The sequence below is a fragment of the Stenella coeruleoalba genome, assembly GCF_951394435.1.
Source record: "Stenella coeruleoalba genome assembly, chromosome: 7".
Lineage (NCBI taxonomy): Eukaryota > Metazoa > Chordata > Mammalia > Artiodactyla > Delphinidae > Stenella > Stenella coeruleoalba.
Window position 1 is genome coordinate 120,396,432 of NC_137153.1, and position 25,980 is coordinate 120,422,411.

The 25,980-nt window shown below is 56.2% G+C and overlaps 2 protein-coding genes across 4 annotated transcripts in view; one reads left to right on the plus strand and one right to left on the minus strand.

Annotated features, from left to right (window-relative positions):
- The window catches only part of BRD3 (bromodomain containing 3), a 35,439-nt gene extending 20,260 nt beyond the window's left edge, over window positions 1-15,179 (plus strand). Inside the window, exons 7-12 of one of the 2 annotated variants that reach the window (XM_079927735.1) lie at window positions 1,295-1,423; window positions 3,493-3,684; window positions 4,820-5,043; window positions 7,958-8,250; window positions 9,366-9,494; window positions 11,249-15,179. In XM_079927735.1, the coding sequence (XP_079783861.1) occupies window positions 1,295-1,423; window positions 3,493-3,684; window positions 4,820-5,043; window positions 7,958-8,250; window positions 9,366-9,494; window positions 11,249-11,364 (1,083 nt within the window). In that variant the 3' untranslated portion in view covers window positions 11,365-15,179. Of the gene's footprint in view, window positions 1-1,294; window positions 1,424-3,492; window positions 3,685-4,819; window positions 5,044-7,957; window positions 8,251-9,365; window positions 11,126-11,248 lie in introns of those variants that run through there. The other variant, XM_079927734.1, reaches the window with a different exon arrangement.
- Window positions 15,180-15,875: 696 nt separating this feature from the next.
- BRD3OS (BRD3 opposite strand) lies at window positions 15,876-18,833 on the minus strand. Of its 2 annotated transcripts, none has more exons than XM_079927736.1 (3): window positions 18,721-18,833; window positions 18,377-18,421; window positions 15,876-18,038 (listed from the first exon to the last, which is right to left on the minus strand). In XM_079927736.1, exon 3 carries the CDS (start codon window positions 17,428-17,430, stop codon window positions 17,176-17,178), a length of 255 nt encoding a protein of 84 aa, XP_079783862.1. In that variant the 5' UTR covers window positions 17,431-18,038; window positions 18,377-18,421; window positions 18,721-18,833; the 3' UTR covers window positions 15,876-17,175. The 2 variants fall into 2 exon arrangements, with proteins under 2 accessions (XP_079783862.1, XP_079783863.1); XM_079927737.1 differs by having other exon boundaries at window positions 18,726-18,801.
- Between the last annotated feature and the right edge of the window lie 7,147 nt (window positions 18,834-25,980).

The window sequence follows — 25,980 nt, forward strand, 5'->3', positions numbered from 1 at the left end:
CCTAACTGCGAGGGCAGGGCTCCGGCCTTCTTGGACTCGCTCAGTGCCACAGTGGCCCTGCTCCTCCTGGGAGCCCAGGAGTGTCAGCTACTTTTCTTTGACTGATTTTTTTCTTTTAATTTGTGTAAGATAGGAACAGAGGGTCAAAAATCCAAGCAAAGCAGAGGTGGGTGGAGAGATGACCTAACCTCTGGTATCGTTGCCCCCCTTTCCAGAGATCTTTCCAGCTAATGGTTTGGTCACATCTTTCTGGATTAGCTCCTGGCTCAGGCTGGCTCTTTCCAAGCAGGTTTTGACTGTGGGGCAGTGGTACTTGGGCTCCCAGATGCACCAGGAAAGTGGCCGGCTGTCAAATTAGGGCCGGAGTCTGAGAATCTTGCAGAAGTTGAGAGGGTCTCGGGTGCCCATTTCTCCTTCCTGGCTGAGCTACCCCAGACTGGGGAGGCTGTGCAGAGGGCTGGAGCCAGGCAGCCCCAGTGCTGTTGGAAGCTCTCCAGGTGGGAGCAGAGGAGGATGGTGTGTCCTAGGCTGTAGAGGCTGCAGGTCCTGGAGTCTGACCACCACCAACCCCTCCATCGAGGCCAGGACTTTGTTAGTCTAGGTGCCGGCGAGGTAGGTGGTTAGGCTCCAGCCCACAATGTCCTGCTGCAGCACAGCATGGCCCCCAGGATGAGCGGGCACCTCATACGCCCGACACAAGGTCCCTGACTGACGAGCTCATATCTGTGTGAACCCATCAGGCGTGGGGAGCTCTCTCCCTCGAGAGCCGTTGCCCCGTCTGCCCCGATCTTAGCTGCCACATTGTGGTCCCTGGCTGGCTGCACTTCTGTCCCCACCTGCAGAGCCAGTCATCCCGTGCTCCCGGCGGGGCAGTGGGATGACCTGGTGCTCTGTGAAGCAGGCTAGCTAACAGGACCTGGATTCTCAGGAGAGAAAATTGAACGTCTCATTCTGAGAACTGAGTAGCCCCCTAAACTGGTCGAGGGCAACTTTTCGCCAGAAGTTGCTTGCTCCCCACCGGAGCTCCTGCCAACCGGGGTGTCGACGTGTGAGGTTAGCCAAAACGTAGAGCTGGGGACTTTGGTTGCGGGAGCTGGGACTTTGGGGAGCACCGTTTTCTTTCTCCCTGAGTGTCAGCCTCTCTGTGGGGTCCTGGGCCCTCCCCTCCAAGCCCTCGGGGCCGCCCTTCCACCTTCTCCCTGGGCTCCCAGACGAGGTCTCGGGCTGGCGGTGGACGTGCGGAGGGTCCCGAGGCACAGCGGTGCCCTCACGCCCCGTGGCTTGTGTGTTGCAGAAGAAGATGGACAGCCGTGAGTACCCAGACGCACAGGGCTTTGCGGCCGACATCCGGTTGATGTTCTCCAACTGTTACAAGTACAACCCCCCCGACCACGAGGTGGTGGCCATGGCCAGGAAGCTGCAGGTAACGCCAGGTGCTCTGTGTGGGGAGGGGCCCCCTGGGCACAGGTGGGATCAGCCGCTCAGGGCAGGCACCCGCGAAGGACATGGGTGTCTGGGAGGGCATGTCTCCCGGGGGAGGGGCGGGGTGTCTGGGGACCTCGTCCACGGGCACGTTTCCCCTGAGCGGCGGCCGAGTGGCGGCCAGGCCCCGAGCCTGCTCCCCAGGGACGTGGTGGCCAAGAGGCCAGTTTCTGCCTCCTGGGAGCTGCAGGCTCAGGTGGGCAGCGGCGAGCAGGTGGGGGCCAGCGGGTGTTCTAGCCAGGGTGGAGACGGAGAGAAGGCAGACGCCTGCTGCCCTGCACTTCACCGCGTGCCGGGGGCCCCTCGTCAGGAGCCTGCTGGCGCGGCCCGTGGGCGTCGTAGCGGGGGACGGCTGTTTGTGTAGCCTGTTGCTTTCCCGACCACAAGGCGGACGGCACGTGGGAGAAACGGGCCTGCAGGGAAGCGCAGTCTGGCCTTCAGTGGTGGCACTCTGCGTACATGCACACGGATCTCACAGGCCGAGTGTGCGCACACCCCTGTGCGTGATGATCTGTCAGAGCCTGGGGGCTGCCGCGGGTTTCTGTACGGGCCAGTACACGAGCCTGTTCTTATCTCTCTTTGCCATCACGTAGCCTGTTGCTTTTGTAAATACAGGACCCAGAATGTCGTCCTGTAAGACGTTCCCAGTCCCTTGCTCAGAAGCCTTTTGAAAACCCGGTACGGTAACTCGGGAGCATCCTTGGTCACCCAGGCCCCGCACGGGGCCTCAGGGGGAGCCTCCTTCGGGCCTCTGGGTGCCTGCAATAATCTTCCTTACCTTCCTGCTGCCTGTGGGCCCCGGCTGCTGCGGGCTGCCCCCTCTGTGCACTGGCTCCCACTGGGGAGTGTGGTAGAGCGGTCCTGGTGGTCCCAGTACACCCAGAGGAAGCCACCGGGACCCACGGTTTCATACCAAGACCATGAAGCCGAAAGGCTCTGCAAGGCCCCGTGCTGTCGTTGCTCTGTTGATGCTGAACCTTGCGCGTAGCTCCACGAGGAGGCCAGGCGGCGCCGGCAGCAGACGGGCCGAGGGCAGCGGCTCCGATTCTGTTCCGGAAAAGGTGGTCTCTGCGGTGCGGCCACGGAGGTTGGGCATCTTGATCACCGATGCCTGTTCAGTAATTGGCTATCGATTGTGTCACGTCAAGCTGGGTGGGGTTAGAGCCTGACGCTGCAGCAGCCTGATGTGGACCCACCCCCACCCCCTGCCGGCGGGGGGGCCGTTTGCCCAGAGCGGCCAGGTCATGGCCTTGCGTAGCAGCGTACCTCTGAGATGTCTTTACCCCAGGAGGAGATTCTGGGGGACCGGGACCCAGAGTAGGTTCTTACGGGAGCCGGACGCCTGGTCGGTGGGGCTGCACCTTTTGCGTGTAAACCAGGTGTGTGTGGCTTCAGGTGTCCGAGCTAGCAGAGAGAAGTCTCCCTTCGTGGCCGCTCGTCCTGTCTGAAATGAACCTGGGCCGCCGGGGGTGGGGCGGGGGGATCTTTGTTGAGTGTGTGCTCCCAAGGCTGTGTAGGAGCGGGCAGTTTGGATCGGACAAGACTTTTGCCTTTTGAGCCAACTTTTGGACCCAACTCAGAACGAGATGTGATACTACAGTAACATCACAGGGGAGAGAAATGGGGAAGCCGAAGGAGCTCCCAGATGCAGTGGCTGGGGGGCCCCGGAACAGGGTCAGAGCTCAAAGGAAGGCCCTCTCACTGTCTGTCAGTAGGTGGCAGCCTTGGACCGGGATGCTGAAAAGACTTGCGAGCCGTGGACGGGAGGTCGGGTGTCTAATAAAGGAGCTCGTGTGCCAGCTCCTAAAAGGCTGTGTCTGTGGCCGTTGACTCTGCGCCCTCTGGCCCTGGACCCGCGCTCAGGGCCTGGGGAGGGAGGGGCAGAGAGCAAGCCGGGGTGGGCGGCGTGGGGGCGGCCCAGCGCCCTGGGCAGGCTGGGTCCAGTCTCCCCGACTCCCCGGGGGCTGCCCACGGGCGTCCAGGACCCAGGCGGCCCCTGCTGTCCCGCAGGACGTGTTTGAGATGCGGTTTGCCAAGATGCCGGACGAGCCGGTGGAGGCGCCCACGCTGCCCGTGCCCGCGGCCCCTGTGGTCAGCAAGGGCGTGGAGAGCAGCCGCAGCAGCGAGGAGAGCTCCACGGACTCAGGCAGCTCGGACTCGGAGGAGGAGCGGGCCACGCGGCTGGCGGAGCTGCAGGAGCAGGTGAGTGGCCGCGGCCGGGCCTTGATCCGATGTTTGCCCTGGTCACCCCCCACCCCCACCCCAAGCCGCAGCCGTCCTCCACGGCGGGGTCGCTGGCAGGGCACCCGGCGAAGGTGTCGGCTCCGAGGGCCCCCTCGGCAGTGCCTGCAGGCCCGACCGGGTCGGGACGTCCCTGGAGCCCTGGAGCCTCCTTCCGCTCCAGAAAGGTCTGGGAGGCACCTGCGGAAGCCGCAGCCGTGGGGCTCCACGAGCCTGTCTGGCTGGGGGCGGGCACGGGCTCCGCAGCTCTGCCCGAGGTTGTCCTGCCTCGGCCTCTGGCCACCTGTGAGTCGGCCCTCCCCACCGCTTCGCGCGCCTCACGTGCAAAATGGGACCCAGAGGTGCTGGATTCCTGGGGGGTGGGGGGCCTCCAGCAGGGAGGAGACAGTGGGGTAACAGTGACCCTGCCGGCACCCCGGTGGGGCTGGGCGTCTGAGCTGAGCCTTGTCAGGGATGATGGTGCAGGGAGCATGGCCCTGAGGTGAAGCTGTCGGGCCGGGGTCCCTCCCACGCCACGTGACGTGGCTGGCGTGTGCGAGCCTGGTGCCGTCTTGGCCCGTCCACCTGCTAGAGGCTGGGGGCTCCGTTTCCTCGCCCGTCCGGCGTGAGACTCCGCTTGGGGTCTGCTGAGGTGAGAAGCGGGTAGAGCACGTAGCACACTGGCAGCCACTTGCCGGACGAGATGAGTGTCCCCTGCCGGCACCGGACCGTTTTGACCCTGCAGAGCTGCCGTGTCACATCCCAGCAGCTGCCCACGAGTGGGAAGTCTCCTCTGTGCAGGCGTTTAAACCTCGCCCTAGAGAGTCTCCCTCATCTGGAAAACAGAAACTAGCAGGAAAACCAGGAGGCACCATTTATCGAGCCCTTCGGGTGCCACCTGCCCTGCACTTCGGGCGGGGAGACCGAGGCCCAGCGGCTCGCCCGCCGTCGCAGGGGTGGGGAGGGCCAGACGGGCTCTGCCGTCCTCCGGGACCTGTCTGGCTCCCCGGCTCCCCTCCCCGCACGGTGGCGGCAGCTCCTGGGCACCCCGGCCCCCCGCCCGCGGCCCCCTTGGGCCAGCCCTGGGGAGCCCCGCTCAGCTGCCTGTCTCTTCCAGCTGAAGGCTGTGCACGAGCAGCTGGCCGCCCTGTCTCAGGCCCCAGTGAACAAGCCAAAGAGGAAGAAGGAGAAGAAGGAAAAGAAGAAGAAGGACAAGGACAAGGAGAGGCACAAGGCCAAGTCCGAGGAGGACAAGAAGGCCAAGGTGGCCCCGCCTGCCAAGCAGGCCCAGCAGAAGAAGGCTCCCGCCAAGAAGGCCAACAGTGCGACTGTGGCTGGCAGGTGGGCGCCGGCGCCCCGTGTCCTGGACACGCATGTGGCGGGAGGATGCTGGATTCGGGGCTCTGTCCTGGTGACCTGGACCCTGGGCTGTTACGGGGAGATGGGGGCAGGGGTTGGTGGCCCTCGTCGTGCCCACCTCGTGGGAAGACTGGGAGGACCAAACGAGATCTCTGCCTCGACAGCGTGGCCTCCGGAGGGCGGCGCTCAGCTCCCCGTGGGGCCGGGCTCAGTCACAGGCATGGGAGACCTCAGCATCTAGAGGCTTCGGGGACATTTCCCTGGTCTGGGCCCGGGAGTTTGCTTTGGGGGGTCTTGGCGCCGTGTCCTGGGCCCTTGGCACCCCATCCCCGCGTGGCCTGGTCGGCGGAGGGTCGGGGGTGGAGGTGCGCCTTGGCACAGAGCTCCCTGGTCCCCATGGCCTTCACTCAGCCCCGGCCGTGGCCGCGCGCTGCCCCGAGGACCGCCTGCCGCAGATGAGCAGGGACGACATGGGGAGGTGAGGGTGGTGGGAAGGCACGCCGGGCCGGGCGCCTCTCCCGGCGGGGTGGGAGGAGGGCGTCCTGGAGGAGGGGCGACGGCTGCACAGAGGGTCCGGATGGGGTTCCAAGAATCAGGAACAGCGGGCACAGAGCTGTAGAGGCCAGTGGAATGTGTTCCTCGTGGGAATGAGGATAAGGGTGGGCACTGCTGAAGAACAGAGGCCAGGTTGGGAAGAGGGGAGGGTTGAGGCTGCTGAGGCTGGCCGGCTCGGTTGAGGTGTTTGCAGTTCGTTCTCCAGTGAAAGTGGTCAGATCCTGGCCAGTGTGGAGGATGGATTAGCGAGAGGCAAGAATGGGAGGAAGGATGCCCTCTGGAGTTGCCGTGGTCACGCAGGCAGGAGAGGCCGGTGTGGCCATGGGGGTGGAGGTGTGTTGCTTTGAGAACTGTCTGTGAGGCAGAGTGGACAGGCCTTGGTCCCTGGACGTAGGAGGAGGGGTATGCAGAGCTGAGGACTTGGGCTTTGGTAGCTGGGCGGGCAGCGGCACCATCGAGAGGGGCAGCGAGAATGGTCAGCGGTTTGCTCCCGCCTTTTGCAGGGGGAGGCAGAAATCAGGTTCCCTGTTCTGTCTCTGTCTCTGGTTTTGGTGTCTGTACAATGCTGGCCTCAAAAAGGAGTTGGGAAGTGTTCCCTTGTCTTCTGTTTTCTGGAGTAGATTTATAGCCTTGGTCTATTAATTCTTAAATGTGTGGTAGAATTCACCAGTGAAACCATCTGGGCCCGGAGTTTCACTGTTGGAAGGTTGTTAACCACGAATTCAGTCCCTTTGAATGTTCCCCACAAATTTGCTATACTGTGATTTCATTTAAGTTCAAAATAATTTTTAATTCCCTTCAGGCGTCCTTTTTGACCATGGATTATTTAGAAGTGTGTTGTTTGGTTTACAGATATTTGGAGAGTTTTCCAGATATTTTTCAGTTACTGATTTCTAGGGTCAGAGAACACACTTTACATGTTTTCAACATTTTAAAGTTCGTTAGGATTTTATGGCCCAGAATACGGTGTGTCTTGGTGAGTGTGCCATGTGCGCTTGAAAAGAACGTGTGTCCTCCTCCTGTTGGGTGGAGTGTCGTATAAATGTCAGTTAGAAGATTAAAAAAAATCTAAAAAAAAAAAGATACAAATGAATTTATTTACAAAACAGAAACAGACTCACAGACTGAGAGAGCAAAGTTATGGTTACCAAGGGGGACCGGGGGGGGAGGGGAGGGATAGTGGGAGTTTGGGGTTGACCCGGACACACTGCTACATTTAAAACAGATAACCAACAAGGATCTGCAGTAGAGCACGGGGAACTCTGCTTAATATTCTGTAATAACCTAAATAGGAAAATAATTTGAAAAGGAATAGATACATGTATATAAAAAAAAAAATTTTAAACCCCAAACAGACAAAAACATGTCAATTAATAAGTGAATTTGGTTGATGGTGGTGTTGGGATCGTCTCTGTTCTGCTGATTTGTTCTATTAATTACCGAGAGAGAATCATTGAATTCTGCAAGTGAAGTTGCAGGTTCTCCTGTTTCCCTTCAGTTCCATCAGCTTTTGTTTATATATTTTGAAGCTTGGTTTTAGATGCACACACGTGTAGGACTGTGATGGTCAGTTGACTCTTTTATCATTATACAGTGTCCCTCTTTTTCCTGGTAGCATTCCTTTTTCTGAAGTCTACTTTGTCTGAAATTGTTACAGCCATTGCGGTTTTCTTTTGATTAGTATTTACACGGAATATTTTCCCCCCATCTTTTTACCTTTAACCTACCTCTGTCGTTACATTTCAAGGGGGGTCGTGTAGATTAGATAGCATATAAATTGGGTCTTGGTTCTTACCCAGTCTGAGCACCCCTTTCTTTTAATTGGTGTGTTTAGACCATTTATATTTAATGTAATTGTGGATACAATTTGGTTTCCACCTACCATTCCATTATTTTCTATTTGTCCCTGCTGTTTATTCCTCTGTCCCCCTTCCTGCCTTCTTCTGGGTTATTTGAATACGGAGATGAGTTTGACCTGTCGTGCTTGAGATGCCTGTGGGGCATTGAGGGGAGCTGACCACCACGGTTGTTTCCTGGCCAAGGCCTCCCTAGGCCGGTAGCAGCCTCTGCTCTGACCTCTGGAGCAGGGTCTTCCGTGTCCCTGGAGATGTATGTGCGTCTCCAGGCAGTCGCCCGGCTTCTCTGTCTGGGGGTTGGGCTGCTCCTTGGTAAGAGAGCCTGGTCCTGGAGAGGAAGAGGGCCGGCGGGCAAGGGGTCGGGGTCTGGGGGGGGGGCGGTGGGGGGAACTCGGGGTTGTGGGGCAGGGGCTGGGCGGGGTAGGGGGCTCCAGGGATGGGGACGGGGGGCTCCACGCCATGATGCTCCTTGCCTTCTGCCTCAGACAGCCGAAGAAGGGCGGCAAGCAGGCGTCGGCCTCCTATGACTCGGAGGAGGAGGAGGAGGGGCTGCCCATGAGCTACGATGAGAAGCGCCAGCTCAGCCTGGACATCAACCGGCTGCCGGGGGAGAAGCTGGGCCGCGTGGTGCACATCATCCAGTCGCGGGAGCCCTCGCTCAGGGACTCCAACCCCGACGAGATAGAGATTGACTTTGAGACGCTAAAACCCACCACTTTGCGGGAGCTAGAGAGATACGTCAAGTCTTGTTTACAGAAAAAGCAAAGGAAGCCATTCTGTAAGTCGTCGGGATGGGGTGCCTTGCTGCCGCCCCTGCCCATCACCCCTTCGGTCCCGGAGCAGACAGCCAGGCAGCCTCGGGGGTGGGAGTGGGAGTGGGTCGCACGCTGCCAGGCTCCTCGCCCCTCTTCTGCCTTGTGCCCTGAGGATGCAGGGACACAGCTTCCCTCTGCTCAGCTGGGGGCGGGGCTTAGCTGAGACCAGCTGCGGCTCCATCCCAGCCGGAGCCCTTCTTCCCCTGCTCCCGGGCAGGTGGGCAGCACTTGTGTGCCTCATCCTTCCCCAGAGCAGGCAGGACCCTGGGTCGGTCCCCAGCCCCATTCGTTCAAATGCTGGCTAAGGCCCTCACCACAAGCCTTCTTGAGGCTCCGTTTGGGGCCTGGGCTGCAGGCGACCTGTCGATGGTTCCCTGCCTGGGCAGACCAGTTCCCTTTGCCTGGGGTGGAGGTCCAGAGGCCTCCCAGGACGGACGATTGCACTGGCTCAGGCTCACCCTGGAAGTCGATGACTTCGCTGGACGGGAACGAGTCGCTGCCTGGGTTGTTGGGTCCTGGGGAGTGAGAGGAAGGGCAGGAGGCCCCAGGCCACCCCACGGTGGCAGGAGAACAGGGCAGCCGCCCGGCCCTGAGGAACAGCACCCAGGGTGCACCTGCTGCTGTGTGTGGCCCCCTCGGGCTACGTGGTCCTCACTCGCTCTGAGGGGGGAAGCTGCCTTCTCCTGGATGGAGCATGGCGTGACCCCTGCAGTCATGGCACGTTTGCTCCTCGGTAAGTCGCCTGTGGACTCAGAGGTGCTCGCGCAGGCACGCCAGGAGGTGGAGTTGGCTCCAGGGCGGAGTCTGGGCCTCACTGAGGCCGAGGGAGAGCCTCGGCCGTGGCGTGGCGAAGGAAAACCATGAGTTGGGGGGTCAGGGCCTCAAGCCGCAGTCCTGCCCCTCCCCCGGGGGCGCGCCGTCGGTGCAGCCGTCTGCAGTGGGCGTGGTCTGTCCCAGCGCGGGAGTTGTGCGGCAGCTGCAGAGCCTCGCGTGTGGCGGGGCCTCCGTACGTGTGGGCTGCCCCTGGGGCCGCCCGCCCTTCCCCGCCTGTGGCCTCAGCTCCCGTGCTCTTCCACAGCCACGAGCGGGAAGAAGCAGGCGGCCAAGTCGAAGGAGGAGTTGGCTCAGGAGAAGAAGAAGGAGCTCGAGAGGCGGCTGCAGGATGTCAGCGGGCAGCTGGGCAACAGCAAGAAGCCTGCCAAGAGAGGTACCCGTGGCCCTCGCGCTGCTCCGCCGGGGGCAGAGGGCAGTGGGAGGGAGCGGGCAGCTGACCTGGGTCTGCGCCTGTGGCTCCACCTCGTAACGAGCTGCGTTTCCCTGGAGGAGGCTGTTGACCCCCCGAAACCCTGATTTCCTTATCTGCAAACTGGGACCAGAGCCCGGCCCTGCAGGGAGGCTGAGCACATGACAGGCGTGTGTGAAAGCGCCGCTTTGCAGAGCCCCTGGGAGACGGCCCTTTGGAAGGGTGCAGCTGTGGTCTTGGGGGGCTGGACCCCGTGACTTGGGAGGGACTGAGGTCCTACCCTGCAGCTTCAGTGGGTCCTGGCCCCCAGCAGTGGGCTTTCTGGCTGCTCTCAGACAGGAACACTAGTTCCCAGCCAGTTAGCCGGTATCACAGGTGGAGGGGGAGGGTCTGACTTCCAGCCCCAGGCCCTCAGCTCTGTGGACTCGGGGTCTTATTTTAGGCGAGCAGGTGATTTGATTCCTTGCCTCCTTTCCCCGGGGCCTGTAAGAAAAGGCAAATACCTTTGTCCTGGCCCCAGGGACAGTGGGGCCCAGGTGGCGGTCAGATTCTAGGTCCAGTCTTGGTCATGCAGTGGCCAGGTGCCACAGCCTTGCCTGGCCCCCTTGCCCAGTGCCAAGCTGGGGCTCGGAGCCCTGCTCGCTCCCACTGATGGCTGAGAGGCCCCCCTTGCGTTAGCCCTGGGGAGGGCGTGGTTATTGCTCAGCGCGTGTGACTGTGGAACCTTCATGTGGCCGGCCACGTCCCCGCACGTCTCATCAGTTTCTCGTAGTAGATTGCCTTTTCTCCCAGCCTCTAAGTGTATTTAGATGTGTTGACCTCTGAGCCGTTTCTGCTCACACTTCTGACACCAAACGTGTGAGTTTTTCTCACGCCAGTTCTCCAGCTCCCACACGAGCAGGGTGTCCAGCAGTTGAGCTCCGTGCTGACGCTGTCTGCTCGGTTAAGGGCTCAGCGCCCCCCGCCTCTAAGACGCCAGGTGCATGTCCCAAGCTTCCCGTGCCTTTGACTGACAGGCTGTAAATCGGGGATTCCCACAACCCCCTCCTCAGGTTTGAAAATTGGCTAGGACGGCTCACAGAACTCAGGAATTATGAGTGAAACCCCTTGTGGTTTGTTATAAAGGACACAACTCAGGGACAGCCAGGTGGACGAGCGGCACAGGGCAGGGAGTGGGGGCGTGGGGTCTGCAGGCCTGTCCAGCCACCACCCTCCCAGCAGCTGGAGGCCCCCTGAACCGGGGGTTCTCTCTGGAGCGCAGTCTCCAGTCCCCGCCCCTCCTCGGCCATGGGGGCGAGGGGGGGGGGGAGCTGAAAGTCCCCGCCCCGGTCACATGGTCTTCCTGGTGAGCCGCCCTGGGCTGTGTGGCCCTGGGGGGGCCCCCGCCCCGAGTCACTCGTGAGCGTAAACTCAGGTGGGAGCTAAAGGGGCTCCTTAGCAGTAAAAGATGTTCCTGCCACTAGGGAGAGTGCAGGGGATTTAGGAGCTCTGTGCTGGGAACAGGGTACGAGCACCAGACGCATTTCTTACACCATCACAACCTCGTTAACGCGTTGCTGCATTTCAACAAAATCGCTTAACGTTTATCACGTGACCGGGTCAGGATCCGGGTGGGTCGGGGCATGTGGGGGGGGCGGGGGAGGCACGGACGGGCTCACGAGGAGGGAGGGGCGGCCGGCGCGTGGGGGGCGCACCCCTCACCCGCGCGTCTCCCCCAGAGAAGTCAGGCTCCGCGCCCTCGGGAGGGCCCTCCCGGCTCAGCAGCAGCAGCTCGTCTGAGTCCGGGAGCAGCAGCTCCAGCGGATCCAGCTCCGACAGCAGCGACTCGGAATAAACTCTGGGCTCTCACGGGACGGAACAAAACCAGTGGACGTCGCCCACGCCGAAACTCTGCAGTGTTCCCTTCTATGGTTAATATTACTATTTTCGTTCCATGGTGTGCAGGTTCTCTTTTTAATTCAGTGTTATGGTATCTTCCAGTTTGGGCTTTAATAGGTCAAAGATCTTTCCGTGTGTGTCCATTAGACTTTATGAGAAGCTGTGAATCTGCATAACGCCTTTCCTTCGTAACTGAATTCAGTCTCTTGGAGATGACAACTTCAAACGCTAACCTGATGACCGTAGAAAAACACGTAAGGTGTGATCCGGAGGTTCATGCAAAATCCCTTTTCTTAACGCCCGACCCGGTCTGTAGCTCCAGCGAGAATTTCTCCAAAGGAGATGTCTTGGAAATGGTACCGTATGTGAAAGCTGCCAGCTTTGCGAACAGGCGTTTGTCTTTGTCTTTGGGGGCCTGGGCTCTGACCCGCACGTCCGAGGGGTCACCTCTTTCTGCAGGGGCTGAGGACAGCCATGCCTGCCCCTGCCGTGAGGGCCAGGGCTGGGCCCGAGCGGGGAGGGGTCATCGTCACTGCAGCCAGAGCTCCCGCGGGTGGCGGACCGGCGAGGGTGGGCGTGGAAGGGAGCCGAGTTTTTCTGATCTCTGTGACGTTGGGAGCTCCCGGGAGGGAACACGGTGGCTGCGTGTGCAACGCGCGGGTTCCCAAACACTGAAACTTTTACCTCAACTTAAAAAAAAAAAAAAAGAAAAAAAAAAGAAGAAAAGATTAAAAACAAAAAAATACAGGAGGAGACTTTTTTGTAAGGTTCAGCAGTTTTCTACAAAAGGCCAGCCCCCACGTGTGTCCCCAGCCCAGCCGCTGCCACGCACTCCGGAACCATTGTCCCAGTTTCATGTATATATGAATACTTTATTTATTAAGATCATTGGTCATTTTTTTTAAAAAAAAAAAGGAAAGAAAAACAAAACTGCAAAAGAAACACATTAAAAAAAAAAAAGTGGCAGAGACGCAGGCCTTTTAAATGGTTTGAAGGGGAGCCCCAGACCCTGCTGGCCGGCGGGCCTCTCACCTCCAGGTGCTACGGCCTGCTGTCCCCGTGCCGGTGCTCGATCGCGTCTGTGTGCGCTTGCTCTCCTCTCGGGGCTGCTGGGGGTTTTGTTCTTGTTCTTTTTCGTGTGTGTATGAAATTTGGAGACTTACAGGTGTAGACGACTTCCAGCTGCAGCACATTCTGATTTTTTATTTCGTTTGTTTAGTTCTTTTGTATTCACTTCTGGTCTCTCTTAGGACTGTTTTAAAAGACTTCAATTTAGGGAACCCCAGTTATATAATATAAACTTTGTAATCTGAGAGAAGAAAAATGTATAGTAAATCTAAGTCTTGATTTTTAACTTTCTATTGTAAAAAAAAATAATAATAATATACAGAGTTTAACAGAAGGTTATGTTTTGGTTTTGTTTTCTCCAGAGGCTGCCATACGGCCTTTGAGTGCAGGGATGCCCCGTCCACACTGCCTGCCTACGCTCTGACCATTGTGGCTTTGGCCAGGAATGCAAGGGCCCCCGGATGGGGCACCCCTCACCCCCCCACCTCCAGGAGAGGGGCGTGGCCCCCGCTGCCCCACGCGGTCTTCCAGCCAGCCGCCAGCAGTGGCGGCACGGGGCTCCCTGCTCACGCATTTTCCAGTTAGCACAGACGCGACCGCGATAGTCTCTCTCCCCGTGAGACTTTACTGAGGGGGGTGCTGGGGGTGGAGCCGCGGGTGGCCTGGCCTCTTGTCTGGTGGCGAGTTCTTTCTGCCAGCACTTCTGGATGGATCGGGAGACTAGTCGTTGGTATCCTAACGGGCGGTGGTTTCTAAAAATCCTAAAGTCGACTTGGATGCCACTAGCGCTTATGGCTAGAGGACACCTCTGATGGGTATAGACTCTGACGAGGCGATGGGTGGTGGATTGCCATTTTTCTGACTGCTGGCGATTCTGACCTTTGGGTGAGTTTTGAGCCAGTCTGTTCAAGTTTTTTCATTACGTTTTGTTTGTAATAAAAATATAAATGAATTTTAGACTTGCCATTTTTCAAAGGTGTTTTCTAAGCAGATCTTTAATGGAGTAAACCACCTGTGGCTTGAAGGAATTACGACAGGATGGAAGGTCCTGAAGCAGGATCTCACGGGCAGAATGCAGCAGGCACGCATCTGAGTAACAAACAGACCCCAGCTGGGGGGCCTGGAGGTGCTGGGGGCTCCCGTGGGGCGCCCCTCCAGCCGCGAGCGAGCGGGGAGGGTCACCTGCGCCAGCCACTCAGCGGGGGCCATCGGGCCCTAGAGCTGAGCACAGCGGGAGCATTTCCTTACCTGCTGGTTCCGTGTTGGGAGCGATGTGGAGTCTCAAGCCACCTGTGCTCCTTTCCTCTGAAAGATCTGCTGGCTTTGACGCTGCCGGAGGGCTTAGTCCGTGCTGAGCGGTTGTAGTTCATTGGCTTTTTTAAGGCTTTCTGTCCAGACTTCAAAACTGATTTCAGAGTTTTGGGGGGACCCTCTCCACCCCCTCACCGCCCCCCCCCCCCCGAGGTCAGCCTGTGGGTGTTCGCCATTTCCATTTCTCTGCGTTGGGCAAGCGGAGTTCCAGTGCCGAGAACTGGAGGGCAGCCTGTCGAGGCTTAGGGCCTGTGTTCGGTGGGTAGGCCTCGTGCAGGGCACGGAAATGGCTGTGAGACAGTCCTCGTGATCCCTGGGGGTCGAGGGGGTGGCCTGGGCTGTTAACTGAATTCCAGAGATGCTTGCTCACTCATCTTGCTTACAAACTGTTAAGATACGTTTTTCTTCTGTGTTTGTTCTTTGGTTTTAGTTCTTTTGCAACAGTCACATCTTTGACAGTTTGGGGGGGGAACACCGCCCACGATAAAAGATCTGTTACACCTGGTGTAGCGCTGTTCCCTAATACTGGCATAACCCTTCCAGGAGGTTTTTCTTTTATATTTAAAATGTTACTTTTCTGTATGATGTGCATGCAAGTTTACCGTAACTTTTCTTAAACTTTTTAGTGCCGTTTCTAGTATATTCCTGTAAATGTCAGTTACTGAAAATGAGTCCAGTGTAAGTAGTTTTAGCTTGTTTATTGCAATGCTGGCCTCAACACAACAGAATAAAAGTGGTAGAAAGTACTCTTTGATGTTTCTGGTAATCATGGACCCTTCTCCTGGGGCATTTGTTTTGTTTTCATAATAAAAGAAAAAAAAAAAAAGAGGTGCCTCATCCTGTGCTTTCTGGGCTCCCAGCTCTCCCCTTGCTGGCGTGTGACGACGGGGGGAGTCCCTCGTTTTGACATCCCGTAGCTCCCGGCAGGAATACCCAGAGCATCCCAGAGGGTCTTGAAGAGCTCAGTGGCTCTGGTCCACAGCCTGGGTGGGGTGGCTCCGGGATTTAGGGAGTGTCTTCTGTCACCTTTTCAGGTCAGCAGCTCTGTGGATGGGCCGCCCCCCTCCATGACCCACAGGTTCGGTCGCCTCGGTTCCCGCCTGCTCGGTCATCCATCCTCTGTCCCCGCTGTGCCCTCAGTCTGCACTGAGGTGCTTTCCGGGACCAGAGGCATCAAACGCTCGTCCGCTGGCCCAACGGACGTTTCCAGGAAACCACGTTGAGACGTTGTGCGCGCTGAGGTTTCGTCCACAGTGGAGGTGGCAGCAAGGAATGAAGGAGGTAGCGAGACAAATGCCAAGTCCTGACGCCGTTTTCCAAACAGTCACAGCTGTTGGAACCGAGCCTTGCAGTGACGTCCCGGGAGAAGGCTCTGCCCGAGTCCAGGCCCGAGGCCCCCCTCCCCTGTATTCCCTTGCCCCCCATCACCCAGACTGAGCTCCCCGAGGACGGGGACTGAGCACGTCCGCCGCGGCATCCCCAGCCCCAGCCGGGAGGGCAAGCCGCCCAGGCGTCCCCAGGGCAGACGTGGCCTCCCCGCTCGCTAAGCAGCTTAGCGCCAGCTGTGTGCGAGCGGCCCAGGGCACGTCGGTCACCTGCACACCCGACCAGTGCAGACGGCGGCCGGGGCCCGTGCTTGCTTTCCCGGCCACCGCCTCTGTGCTTGTGGCTGAGCCAACCACGGCCCGTTTCTAGGTTAGTCTGAGGGGCAGCGAGCGTGCAGCACAGAGGCATTGCAGCTAAGTCAGAAGTTTGCCGCCTTCCCAAACCGAACTGAAGTCGAAGGAGCGCGGAGATGCCGACAAGGCCTGTCTACGGGGGAGTTCCAGTGGCAGGGCGCCTGGACAGGCGAGCCCCTACTGCAGAGTCCTTCCTGACTGTGTCGACGAGACAGGCTTCCCTCTTCGCCTCGGGGAGGTGCCTAAGGAAATCGGCCTTCCGGCCTCCCCACCTGAGGCAGTAAGCCAGCCGAGGCTCCCTGTGCAAGGGCCAGGCCTCTGGCTGGACACGTGACGTGGGGGGAGAGACGTCGGACCCAGCAGCTCCCTTCTGGTTGCTGTCTGCTAAGCAGCTTGCACGCCTGCACGAGGAGGCACGCAAGGGGCAGCCCAGGACGTGCCGTGTGCATGGGCGGCCAGAAGGTCTCTGCCCACCTGTGGGCTCACGGGAGCGCTGCCAGCAGGCCGCTGGAAGCATGACGTAACCGCCCCGTCTGTACAGCTGAGCAAAACGTCACAGAACCAGGTGTTGCGTGGTGCGGGACGCCACCTCCGGAACCTCGGCACACGCGCGCGCCGAGCTGCTGACAGCCGCTGCGTCTCGGGAGGGCGCTTCGTGCGTTTCTGCACTGGGGCTTTTAGCAATCGTTAGATGTTACTGTTGTTAAAAAAAAAAACAAACCTGAAAGCCAAGTTAGGATATTAGGAGCAAACAGATCAAAATAAGGAGTGAGGAAGGAAGGCGGCTCCTAAAGGAGATTTATTTAGAAAAGAAAACTCAGCTTTGACGAAAGACACGTCCATGTTTGCCTCGCCACACAGACCTTAATTACAGCAGACAGCAGATCCTTTAAAAATGACTCATAAGCTGCCCACACGGGTGGGCGAGGCTGCTTGTGTGTGGTCATGGCCCACGCACATCAGACACTGCAGGTGGCCGGGAGGTGCAGCCTCGGAGTCGAGGCTGAACTACTGTCCGCTGAGGACCTGCCTATTTCAGCCCTGTGATTAAATTTGAAATCACTGTTAGCAACTTTAGGTAACTTAATAATTTGGGGGTTTCCTTAATGTTTTGGGGATGCCTTTGCCCCACAAACCTCCAGCATCAGGAAGCTAACGTAGGAGCCGTCACAGTGCCTCACACGCAGTGATCATTTTGGTTACTAGACTCAAAACTCAAGTGCCACAAAGTCCCTGCTGAAATGCTGCTGCCGATGACCATTTAGGGTGAATCCATCTTGGTCCCGCACATCGTGGTCCCGCACGTGGATCTGCGACCCGACATGATGCCAATTCCTTCACCTTTTTCTAGATCTGACCCACTCTTTACCAGGCAGAAGGGAAACCTAAAGGACAGCCTGTAAGAATGTGAAGAGGTGGTCTGTAACCGGGGTGTCCCTCCCGCTTGACTTATTCGGAAGCACGACCAAAACAGCATCTGGCCGGGCCCCGGACCTGGCCGGTGCCTACAGCGCCTGCAAGACCAGAATGGAGTCCAGGAGCCCAGACCACCCACCAGCCCGACTGCGAATGGGCCGGGGCGCCATCTCTGGGATTTTGGGGTTCTTCTACCACAGCTCAACCTTCACGTTCACTGTTCAGGATCTCCCAGTAAGGACTAGGGATCAGCAAGGCGGCTGGGTGCCTGGGCCCAGGCTTTCACACCAGAATTACATAACAGAGCAAAACTTGGATTGCCCCGTGTCCCGGGAGATGTCCAGCTTGTTTTTGTCCCGGACGAGGATGGCCTCATTTCCGTACTGTGAGTACCACGTGCTTCGGCTCCTGCTTAGGTACGTCCCGGGCGGCACAGATGCCAACTTCTGCTGCTGCTGTTGCCAGATGAGCAGGGAGGTGTCCCGGTACCGGAGCCGGGCGTAGCCTTCGGACAGGGCTTTCTCTGCCAGCGGGACGCGGCCGCTCATCACTGGCCAGAACCTCCCCTCTCCTGGGCTCCTGAGCAGGAGGCCTCTGAGCCCGTGCTTTGCGCTAAATGCACTAATGAACCGGTATTTCAGCTGCTGGGTTTTGAGGATTCCTTCTTTAACCTACCGGTACAAATGAGACATTCAGGCCATTTACAGGCCACACCCTTGTGAGGGTTCTCTGCGAGGAAACTTGAGAGGCGCCTCCGAGCATTCTGAAAAGACACTTAAGAACCATACGTGAGTCGGCAAGCAGGTCAGCAGTGCCCTGGCCGCAGCGTTTCCTGGTGACGGCTGTGTGCACTGCATTAGATGTGCAGTTGACAAGGGACGAGGCGCCCACCTCAGGGGGGACTTGTGTCTGCAGCGATTCTGACACCACGACGTGGACCACTAAATTTGCAAAGGTATACCTGGTGTCCCGAATGAAAGGACATTGTACAACTAGACAGAACCTGACAGCAGCTCCTGTAACTGCCCGCTCACGATCTGTGCTCGGGTCGACTTTCGGCACAGCAGAGGCGTTCCGATCCCTGCCAGGGATTTGGAACCAGCATTTGTTCAGTGCTCTTTATCTGGCTGGTCTCCAGCTCCTCTCCAAGGTGACGCTACAAAGAAATGAACATGCTGTCAGGTGTTGGGGAGAAAAGGGCCCCAGCAGAAATGGCAGGTTATATGGCACAGAATCGTCCTTAACTCTTGGCATCAGAGCGTTAAACCAAGCTACCGATCGACACATTCCAGGATTTCATTTGCTCTCTGGTGACGCGGTGAGCCTGGGTTTAAGAGGTAGACCTGTGCCTCACCCTAGTTCTCTTATTAACTAAGGGGACGATCCTGGGGAGGCCACTTGTTGGAGCGTTAGTGTCTAGATCTGCGAAGTAAGTCCTAAGAACTTGACGGGGCACAGAAGTGACCTGCCCATGCTGGGGACGCTGGTACTCACCCAGCCACCAGCGCCTTCTTTCTGCTCCAAGCATCAGGGAGGCCCCTGGACCAGAAAGAAAAATGACGTCAGGGGAAAACCGAACGGGAGCATCCACAACACCCCCGCCCCACGCCGCCCCTGCCCATGCTTTCCCAGCCATGCAAGTTCGCTTTTCCTTCTGTGCGGCCCGCGCCCCCATCGCCCTGCCCAGTCATCACTGCCGGCTGCCGCTGAGCCCCCAACGCCCGGCCCGGCCCGCACCCAGGACGCACCCAGGGCGCGTCCCCATTGCCTCCCCGGCATCCCGGGTCCCGCCTGGCCCGGCCCGCGCCCAGCGTCCCCCTACCGTCCGCCCCCGTCACCTGACCCGCGCCCCCCGTCGTCGCCGCCCCGGCCGCCCGCGCCGTGGGGCCTCGGCGGCGAGCGGGTCGCGGGGCCGGGCGCCTCGGGTGGGGCGGCGCCAGTTGGCTGCGTGTCCGCGTCGCTATGGCAGCGCCGCAGGCATGCCGAGCCGAGCGCCGAGGCCGGTAGGCGGGCGCCACGAGCCGGAGCCATCGATGGCTCCGCGGGGCGGGGGCGGGGGGCGGGGGTCTCCCGCTGGGGGTGGGGCAGCTGCGGGAGCCATGTGACCATTATTGTAGGTCGTAGTATGGTGTAGGTCGTAGCTTTGTGTTGCTGTTTGCGTCTGCTCTTGCCGCTTCTGCCACTGCTGTTGCTACTGCTATTAGCATTCTTACCCCTAATAATCTATAGCGTTGTTTTTAATAATTTCATGTTGTCCCGGGCGTACGTACTCTCTCAAAACCACGTGTCCCACTAACCCGTGTCACCCAGCCGGGCCAGGTCCTCATTCTGCCATGAAAATTAGGTCTGTTTCCTTCCGCACCCACCTCCAAATCCTTTTGCAATAATACTCTCGTTTGGTATCTGTCCCTTTCCTTACTGAACTTTCATTTTTACGGTTTCCCCTAACGGTAATTCAGGAAGTCGACGACATAAGAGACATTCAAGCACACTGAACCCACCACTGTAGAATGCACATTCTCTACAAGGACACAGAACATCTCCAAAGATTGACCACATGCCAGTCCATGAATCAGTTTCGATACATTTCAAAGCACTTAAATCCTAGGCGAAAAGGGTCACAGGAAACATAGTCTATAAAACAACAATAAAAAGATACTAGAAGAAAACTCCTATATATGATTACTTTAAAATATATTCTCGAGCCCACCCAGGGATACCAAAAAAAAAAAAATTCTAAATTCCTCATGGGTCAAAGAGAAGTTCACAGTACAAATTTTAAACTATTTTAATTGAATGATGATAAAAATACAATATATCAAAACTTGTGAGATGCAGTTCAAAATCATGCCTGGAGGGAAGTTTATTGTCTTAAATGCATATACAAGAAAATATACACGTGTATGGTGTGTTTGTGGGCTATATGGAAACTCTCAGTATTGTCTTTGCAATTTTTCTGTAAATCTAAAACTGTCCTAAATTAAAATGTAAAAGCTTATTTTTAAAATGAGTGAAAAGGAAAGTCACAGAGGTGAGAAGAAACTGGCAATATGTTTAGTTAATGAGGGACTTAGTCAGGGTCCAGCTGGAAGACAGAAATCACACCAATGATTTGACCAGAGAGAGATTAATAGAAGGGATTGTTCATTAGGTACAAAGTTGTTAACTAGGTAACTTTCAGGTTAAAATAAAGACCTCCAAAGTATCTCAAGGGTGGTAACCACAGGAAGCAAAAGGGCCAAAGAGAAGAGGGTGGAATTGTGAACATTAGAAACTCAGAGGAGGGACACCAAAGAGCTGAAACTCAGACTTTTGACGAGGGGGTGCTGGCAGCTGGAGCTGGTGTCTCTGCACCAAGAATAGGGTACCAGTAGGGCAGGGACCCAGACCCCGAGGACGGGGGGGATCCCAAATAGAGGAAATACAAAGTCCCACCAATCGAGGGCTCCTTTTCCGGGTTAGGTTAATTACTTTTCCTATCAGTCTCCTTCTGTCTGAATATTCTTTTACCTGAAACTAAATTGCAAAGTTAACTTCCAACAAAACTGTACTGAAAGTCATAAGGGAAGTGAGGAACTAAAAGAAGAGCTAGATACAAATACATACGTACTTAACAGGCAGGGGGAAATACGGAGAGTTGTTACCGTCCTTGTTTCTGTAACAGTCAGATGGGTTTTCCTTTGCCCTCAGCAAGATCTCAGCTGGTCGAGGTTTCTTTAGCTAGTGGGGTGACTTATACCTTCATTCCTGAAGGGCACAAACCCTCAATTATCCTGCTATCTATCTATCTATCTGTCTATCTGTCTATCTATCCAATCCATCTATCCATCCATCCATCTATCTAACCATCTATCTATCTATCTATCTGTCTATCTATCTATCAATCAATCCATCCATCCATCTACCTATCTAACCGTACATCCATCTGTCTGTCTGTCCGCCCTTCCATCCATCCATCCGTCCATCCATCCATCGTCTTTGGTGGCTGCAGCTTTCCATGAACTTTGCTCTGGGTGGTAGAAATACTAAAATGTACCAGGAAGAATCCCCTGGGTTCTAAACATAGTTCTTCCTGCCCTCAACCTCAACGTGAAGCAACAACTCACTTTCTCCATCACCCCAGTTGGGAAGGTAACCCACTTCTCAGTGTTTTGATTCAGTGGTATCAGGAGCCCCTGATTTCCAAGTGGCAGTCTCATCTTCCAAATCAAAGAAGCCATTGATGTGCTCCCTGGTGAGCCCATTCCTCTCTCTAGAACCAAGCCTTGCAAGTCATCAGAAGCTCAAAGACGTGGGGCAGAATTAACACTGACATGAGGCATCATTGGAAGGCCTCTCCCACCTCCACCCTCTGGTTCCCAGGCGCCTGTGGTCTGGCTTTGGGGAAGACAGCACCGTATATTTTTCTGTGGCTCAAAGCATTCACGGTGAAGTTCCCAATGGGTGCTTCACCCCCGTCCTCAGGAGGCCACTCTGCTCTCTGCTAGGGGGGCGCTCTGGGTGATGGGCACATATAAAGCCAGTGGCTTCCACGAGCAAGGGCCTATAGTTGCCCTTCTTTTTCTCAGCAACGAGGTCCCTGCGCAGAATACTGCTGTGGGAATGGTGTGATGGTCAGCGAGTCCCTCCCTAAGTCTGTGGATGGGGGTGCTGGCAGGAAAAGCAAGTCCAGAATCCGTGTCTATTCCAGCAAGACTGCATCTCTGTCCCCTCCATGATGGATGAGTCCATGTAATAAATGTGCTACCACTTGGCTGGCTGGATCCCCGGGTAATGATGCCATACTGGGGGCTCAGCGTTGGCTGGCAGTGGTGGTGGGCAGGGCGGCTTCGGTGGTGGAGCTTGCATTGTCATCCACGTAGCGCCTCCATCGCTCCCTCCAAGATCAGTTTGCACACGGGTGCATCAAATAAGCAATGCACCGGCTCGATGAAGGGGCTGAAGACCTCCACAGAGTGGTCCCTGTTTCCAGCTGTTATTGAGAGTCTCCTCTGCATTGGACGGGCCTCGGAGACATCTGTCCACCTGGGATACAGATATTGTCACAGTCTGCGTCCTTTCTAAGAAGTCCATCCGGTGCCTCTTCCCCAGAGCTTGCTGTCACCCAGCTCCCAATCCTTTTCTTTCCAAGCCCTTAACCATCCAGCCAAACCAGTAGCAACTGCTTGAGAATCATTGTAGATCTATGCGATGGAAGGCGATCCAGTAATTTAAAAGAAAATGAAGGACTGATACATGTTTCAATATGGATGAATCTTGCAAACATTATGCAAGGCGAAAGGAGCCGGTTACCAAAGACCACTGTATGACTCCACTGATAGGAAATGTCCGGGACAGGGAAACCTGTAGAGACAGAAAGTAGGTTAGTGGTTGCCTACGGCTGGATTAGAGATTGGGAGAGAATGGAGGGTAACAGCCGCTACGTATGCGGTTGCTTTTTTTTTTGCCATTCCCATTTTTATTTTGGGCTGTGTTGGGTCTGCATTGCGGTGCGTGGGCTTCTCAATGAGGTGGCTTCTCTCTTTGCAGAGCACGGACTCTAGGCGCTCAGGCTTCAGTAGTTGTGGCGCATGAGCTCTAGAGTGCAGGCTCAGTAGTTGTGGCACAAGGGCTTCGTTGCTCTGCAGAATGTGGGATCTTCCCGGACCAGGGATCGAACCCGTGTCCCCTGCATTGGCAGGCAGATTCTTAAGCACTGTGCCAGCAGGGAAGTCCCTGGGGTTGCTTTTAAAGAGGCTAAAATGTTCTAAAATTAGATTGGGTGATGGTCGCATGATCATCTGACCATACTAAAAAACTGAATTGTACACCTTCAGCGGGTGAATTGCATAGTACGTGAACTCTATCACAATAAGCTGCTTTTAAAAGAAGAATCATAACTTTCTCAAGACGTCAGCAAAAATGGTGGAATAGGAAATCCAGATTCTGCCCCTTCACAAAGGAAAGGAAAAAATAGGCAAAAATTGTCACAATAAACTTTTCTGCAACTTGGGAAATTAACCAAAGGCTTGCAGGAACCCAGGAACACTTTTTCTTTTCTCTTAAGACTGATTTTTGATACAAACAGCAAACTTTGTGGTGTTTTCATTTATCCTACCCCTGATTTCCCACAAAGATTTTAAGAGCATCACCCTAGCTGTCAGCCCTGCCAGCTGGGTCTGTGCGGGCGGAGAAAGTACAAAACAAGAAGTCTTGACTCCCAAGCTCCTAGGCAGGAGTCACACTCGACAACAAACACGAGCCTCAAACAGGAGATGTTCAGCGACAGACACAGCTACAGTCATGGGAGAAAAGGAATAACTCAGAGGCTGGAGCCAAGACCTGCGAGGAATCATCCCTTGAGCCTCAAGGAAGTGGTAAAATGCCCAGGGGCTTCCCTGGTGGCGCAGTGGTTAAGAGTCCGCCTGCCAATGCAGGGGACATGGGTTCGAGCCCTGGGCCGGGAAGATCCCACATGCTGTGGAGCAACTAAGCCCGTGCGCCACAACTACTGAGCCCACGTGCCACAACTACTGAAGCCCACGCGCCTAGAGCCCGAGCTCCACAACAAGAGAAGCCACTGCAATGAGAAGCCCGCACGGTGCAAAGAAGAGTAGCCCCTGCTCACCGCAACTAGAGAAAAGCCCACGCGCAGCAACGAAGACCCAATACACCCACAAATAAACAAACAAACAAACAAATAAATAAAAAAATTTTAAATGCCCAGAAATTTAGAAAGGTTATGGACTTGGGGCTGTGGTTTGTGTCCCCACCCCCAGCGCCGGCTTCCCTCTTTCTGAGGGAGCATCTAGGGTGGTTACTTACGCCCACGCCGCCTTTGCACATTGGGTGTGTAGGAAGGGATGGATCCCTGGCCTTTTAGTCCGTAAGGCTTTAGATGGACTCTGCACGATGAGCTGTACCTGCAGAGATGCCCCTGTGCAGCCTCATCTGCACCTGGATCTGATTTAGATGCCAAGAGCATGAGGCCATAATTGATGAGGCTTTGGGGCAAAGTCTTGGGAGGGGTGAGTTTATTCTTCACGTTCAAGAATTACAAACAGTTCATGGCCAGAGGATGGACTGTAATAGGCTTAAACATGTCCACACATTCCTTGATGCCCCTCTCTTCAAAAATGGAGCCTAATCCTTCCCGCTTGATGCTTGGCTGGCCTCGGTGACTCCTTCATGATGAACAGTACGTGGCAGAAGTGACGGTGCCTGACTCCTGAGGCTGGGTCCACAGATGGTGGTACAGCTTCCCCGCCCCCCACCCCCAGCCCCGGCTCTCTGTGTTGGAAGAGTTGCTCATAGAAGTCGGCTGCCAGGCTGTGTGGAAGCCCAAGCCACACGGAGAGACCTCTCATGGGTGTTCTAGCCAACAGCTTGAGGTCCTAACTGACCGCCAGCCTTCCATGTGACTCCAGCCAGCCCCAGGCCCTGTGACACCGAAGAGGCCTCGAGCCAGAGCCACCAAGCCAAGCCAGCCAACCCCCAAACCATGAGAGATCACGATAAATAACCGTTGTTAAGCCACTAGGTTTGTTCTTCAGCCGTAGAGATGTCCCAGGAGTTGGCGTTAATCCAGAGCCCGCCTCTAGTAATCCCCCGAAGACCTGGTATTTCCTTTTCCTTGGGGCATGTCACTTGGGTGAAGGGCCACAGCTGCCTTTGCAGAAGGTCCAGAGAAAGATCTACAGCACGTTCTTCTGTCTGTGCTGCAGGGTCCTCCCTCCAGGGACCTGGCCTCCTCGTCAGTCATGAGCTGTGGATCGGCAAACCGGTGTCGAGTCTTGAAACTGGGAAGAGGCCATCAATCTCCACTTTGGCAACTGAAGTCAGGTTCTGGGTCACCAGACCTGGCGTTTTTCCCGCTCTAGGGATCAAGCAACATTGTAGTGGGCAACTTCGTTCCTAGGGACATGACCCTCAATTATACTGGTAGAGCTTACTGATTACATTAGCCCCTCTTGTCCTGTTCAGGAACTGGGCTCACCTTGGCTTTGGGAATTAATGCTGCCACTTAGTCTCTGCCACTCTGGGACCCCAGGATCTCTGAAATCAGGGAGCCCAGGGATTCCCACCATCACGTGGTGGGAATGTGTAGGACTGTAGGACATGGCTGTAGGACATGGCTAGCTCAGCTGCCCCTCACCAATGCAGTCCTCAGTGCCTTAGCAGAGGGAGTGTTCCCTGGGACCTCTGGGGAGATATAGTCGGTGGGGGAGGGGAGGTGGGCAGGTGGCATTCCTCTGTCCCCAAGCCTTCTGATTCCTTCTGTTTCACACCAGTGAAGTTCTGGCATTTCAATCTCATTAAACACAGTCCACAGTCCAATTTCTGTCCATTTCACTTCAAGCTGCAAGAGCTAGACAATTAAATCCAGAATCGCCGATAAGGACGCGCTTATGAGTACACATGGCCCGATCCAGGGTTATGTTCTGTCTTCCTTGGTCTAACGCTCTCGGAATCCATCCCCACACAGATTGTTCTGGTTTCTGCCAATCTCTATGTGAGAAATCTTTCCGTTCTTTTAGTGTAGAAGCTGTTTCCTCTTGGATCGGTCTTGGTCCTTGACCCTGGAGCGTGCTGAGATCTGAACCTAGCTATGGGTCTAGGGCAACAAGGGTGTCCGGGGTGGGTTTTGAGGAGAAACATCATTTCCTTCTAAGACAGTTTCCCCAGGTGAGGTTATTACAGTGCCTTCGAGTCATGTCCCCTGGCAGGACAGGCTCAGAGTGGCGGGGGGATTGGAGCTTCTCAGTTTCCTCTGAGTCTAACCAGATGTCCCTTTCCAAGTTTCAGGGTCCCACGCCTTCCCAGCCAATGTCACACGCTCACAAGACAGACCTGGCGAGGCTGGGGACTCAACACGTGTTGTCATTCTGCAACCCACGGAATGCAATTTGGTGTCTGAAATTCAGCGATACTGGCCTGGTGGCTGCAAGAAATAAGTTCCTTTAGGACTGTTGTGGAGACTCCATGGTTTTCTTGACCATGACCTGAGCTGAGGCTTCAAAGTCCTGAGATTTCCTTTCTTTGTGAAAGCCTGTTTCCTAGGGCTCAGAAACAGCCATCCCACACCACAGTCCTGGGGCCACCACTGCTGTCATACGGTC

What these genes read in the sequence shown, in the direction of transcription:
- BRD3OS (XM_079927736.1), bottom strand. Translation starts at nt 17,430, where the DNA reads ATGAGCGGCCGCGTCCCGCTGGCAGAGAAAGCCCTGTCCGAAGGCTAC.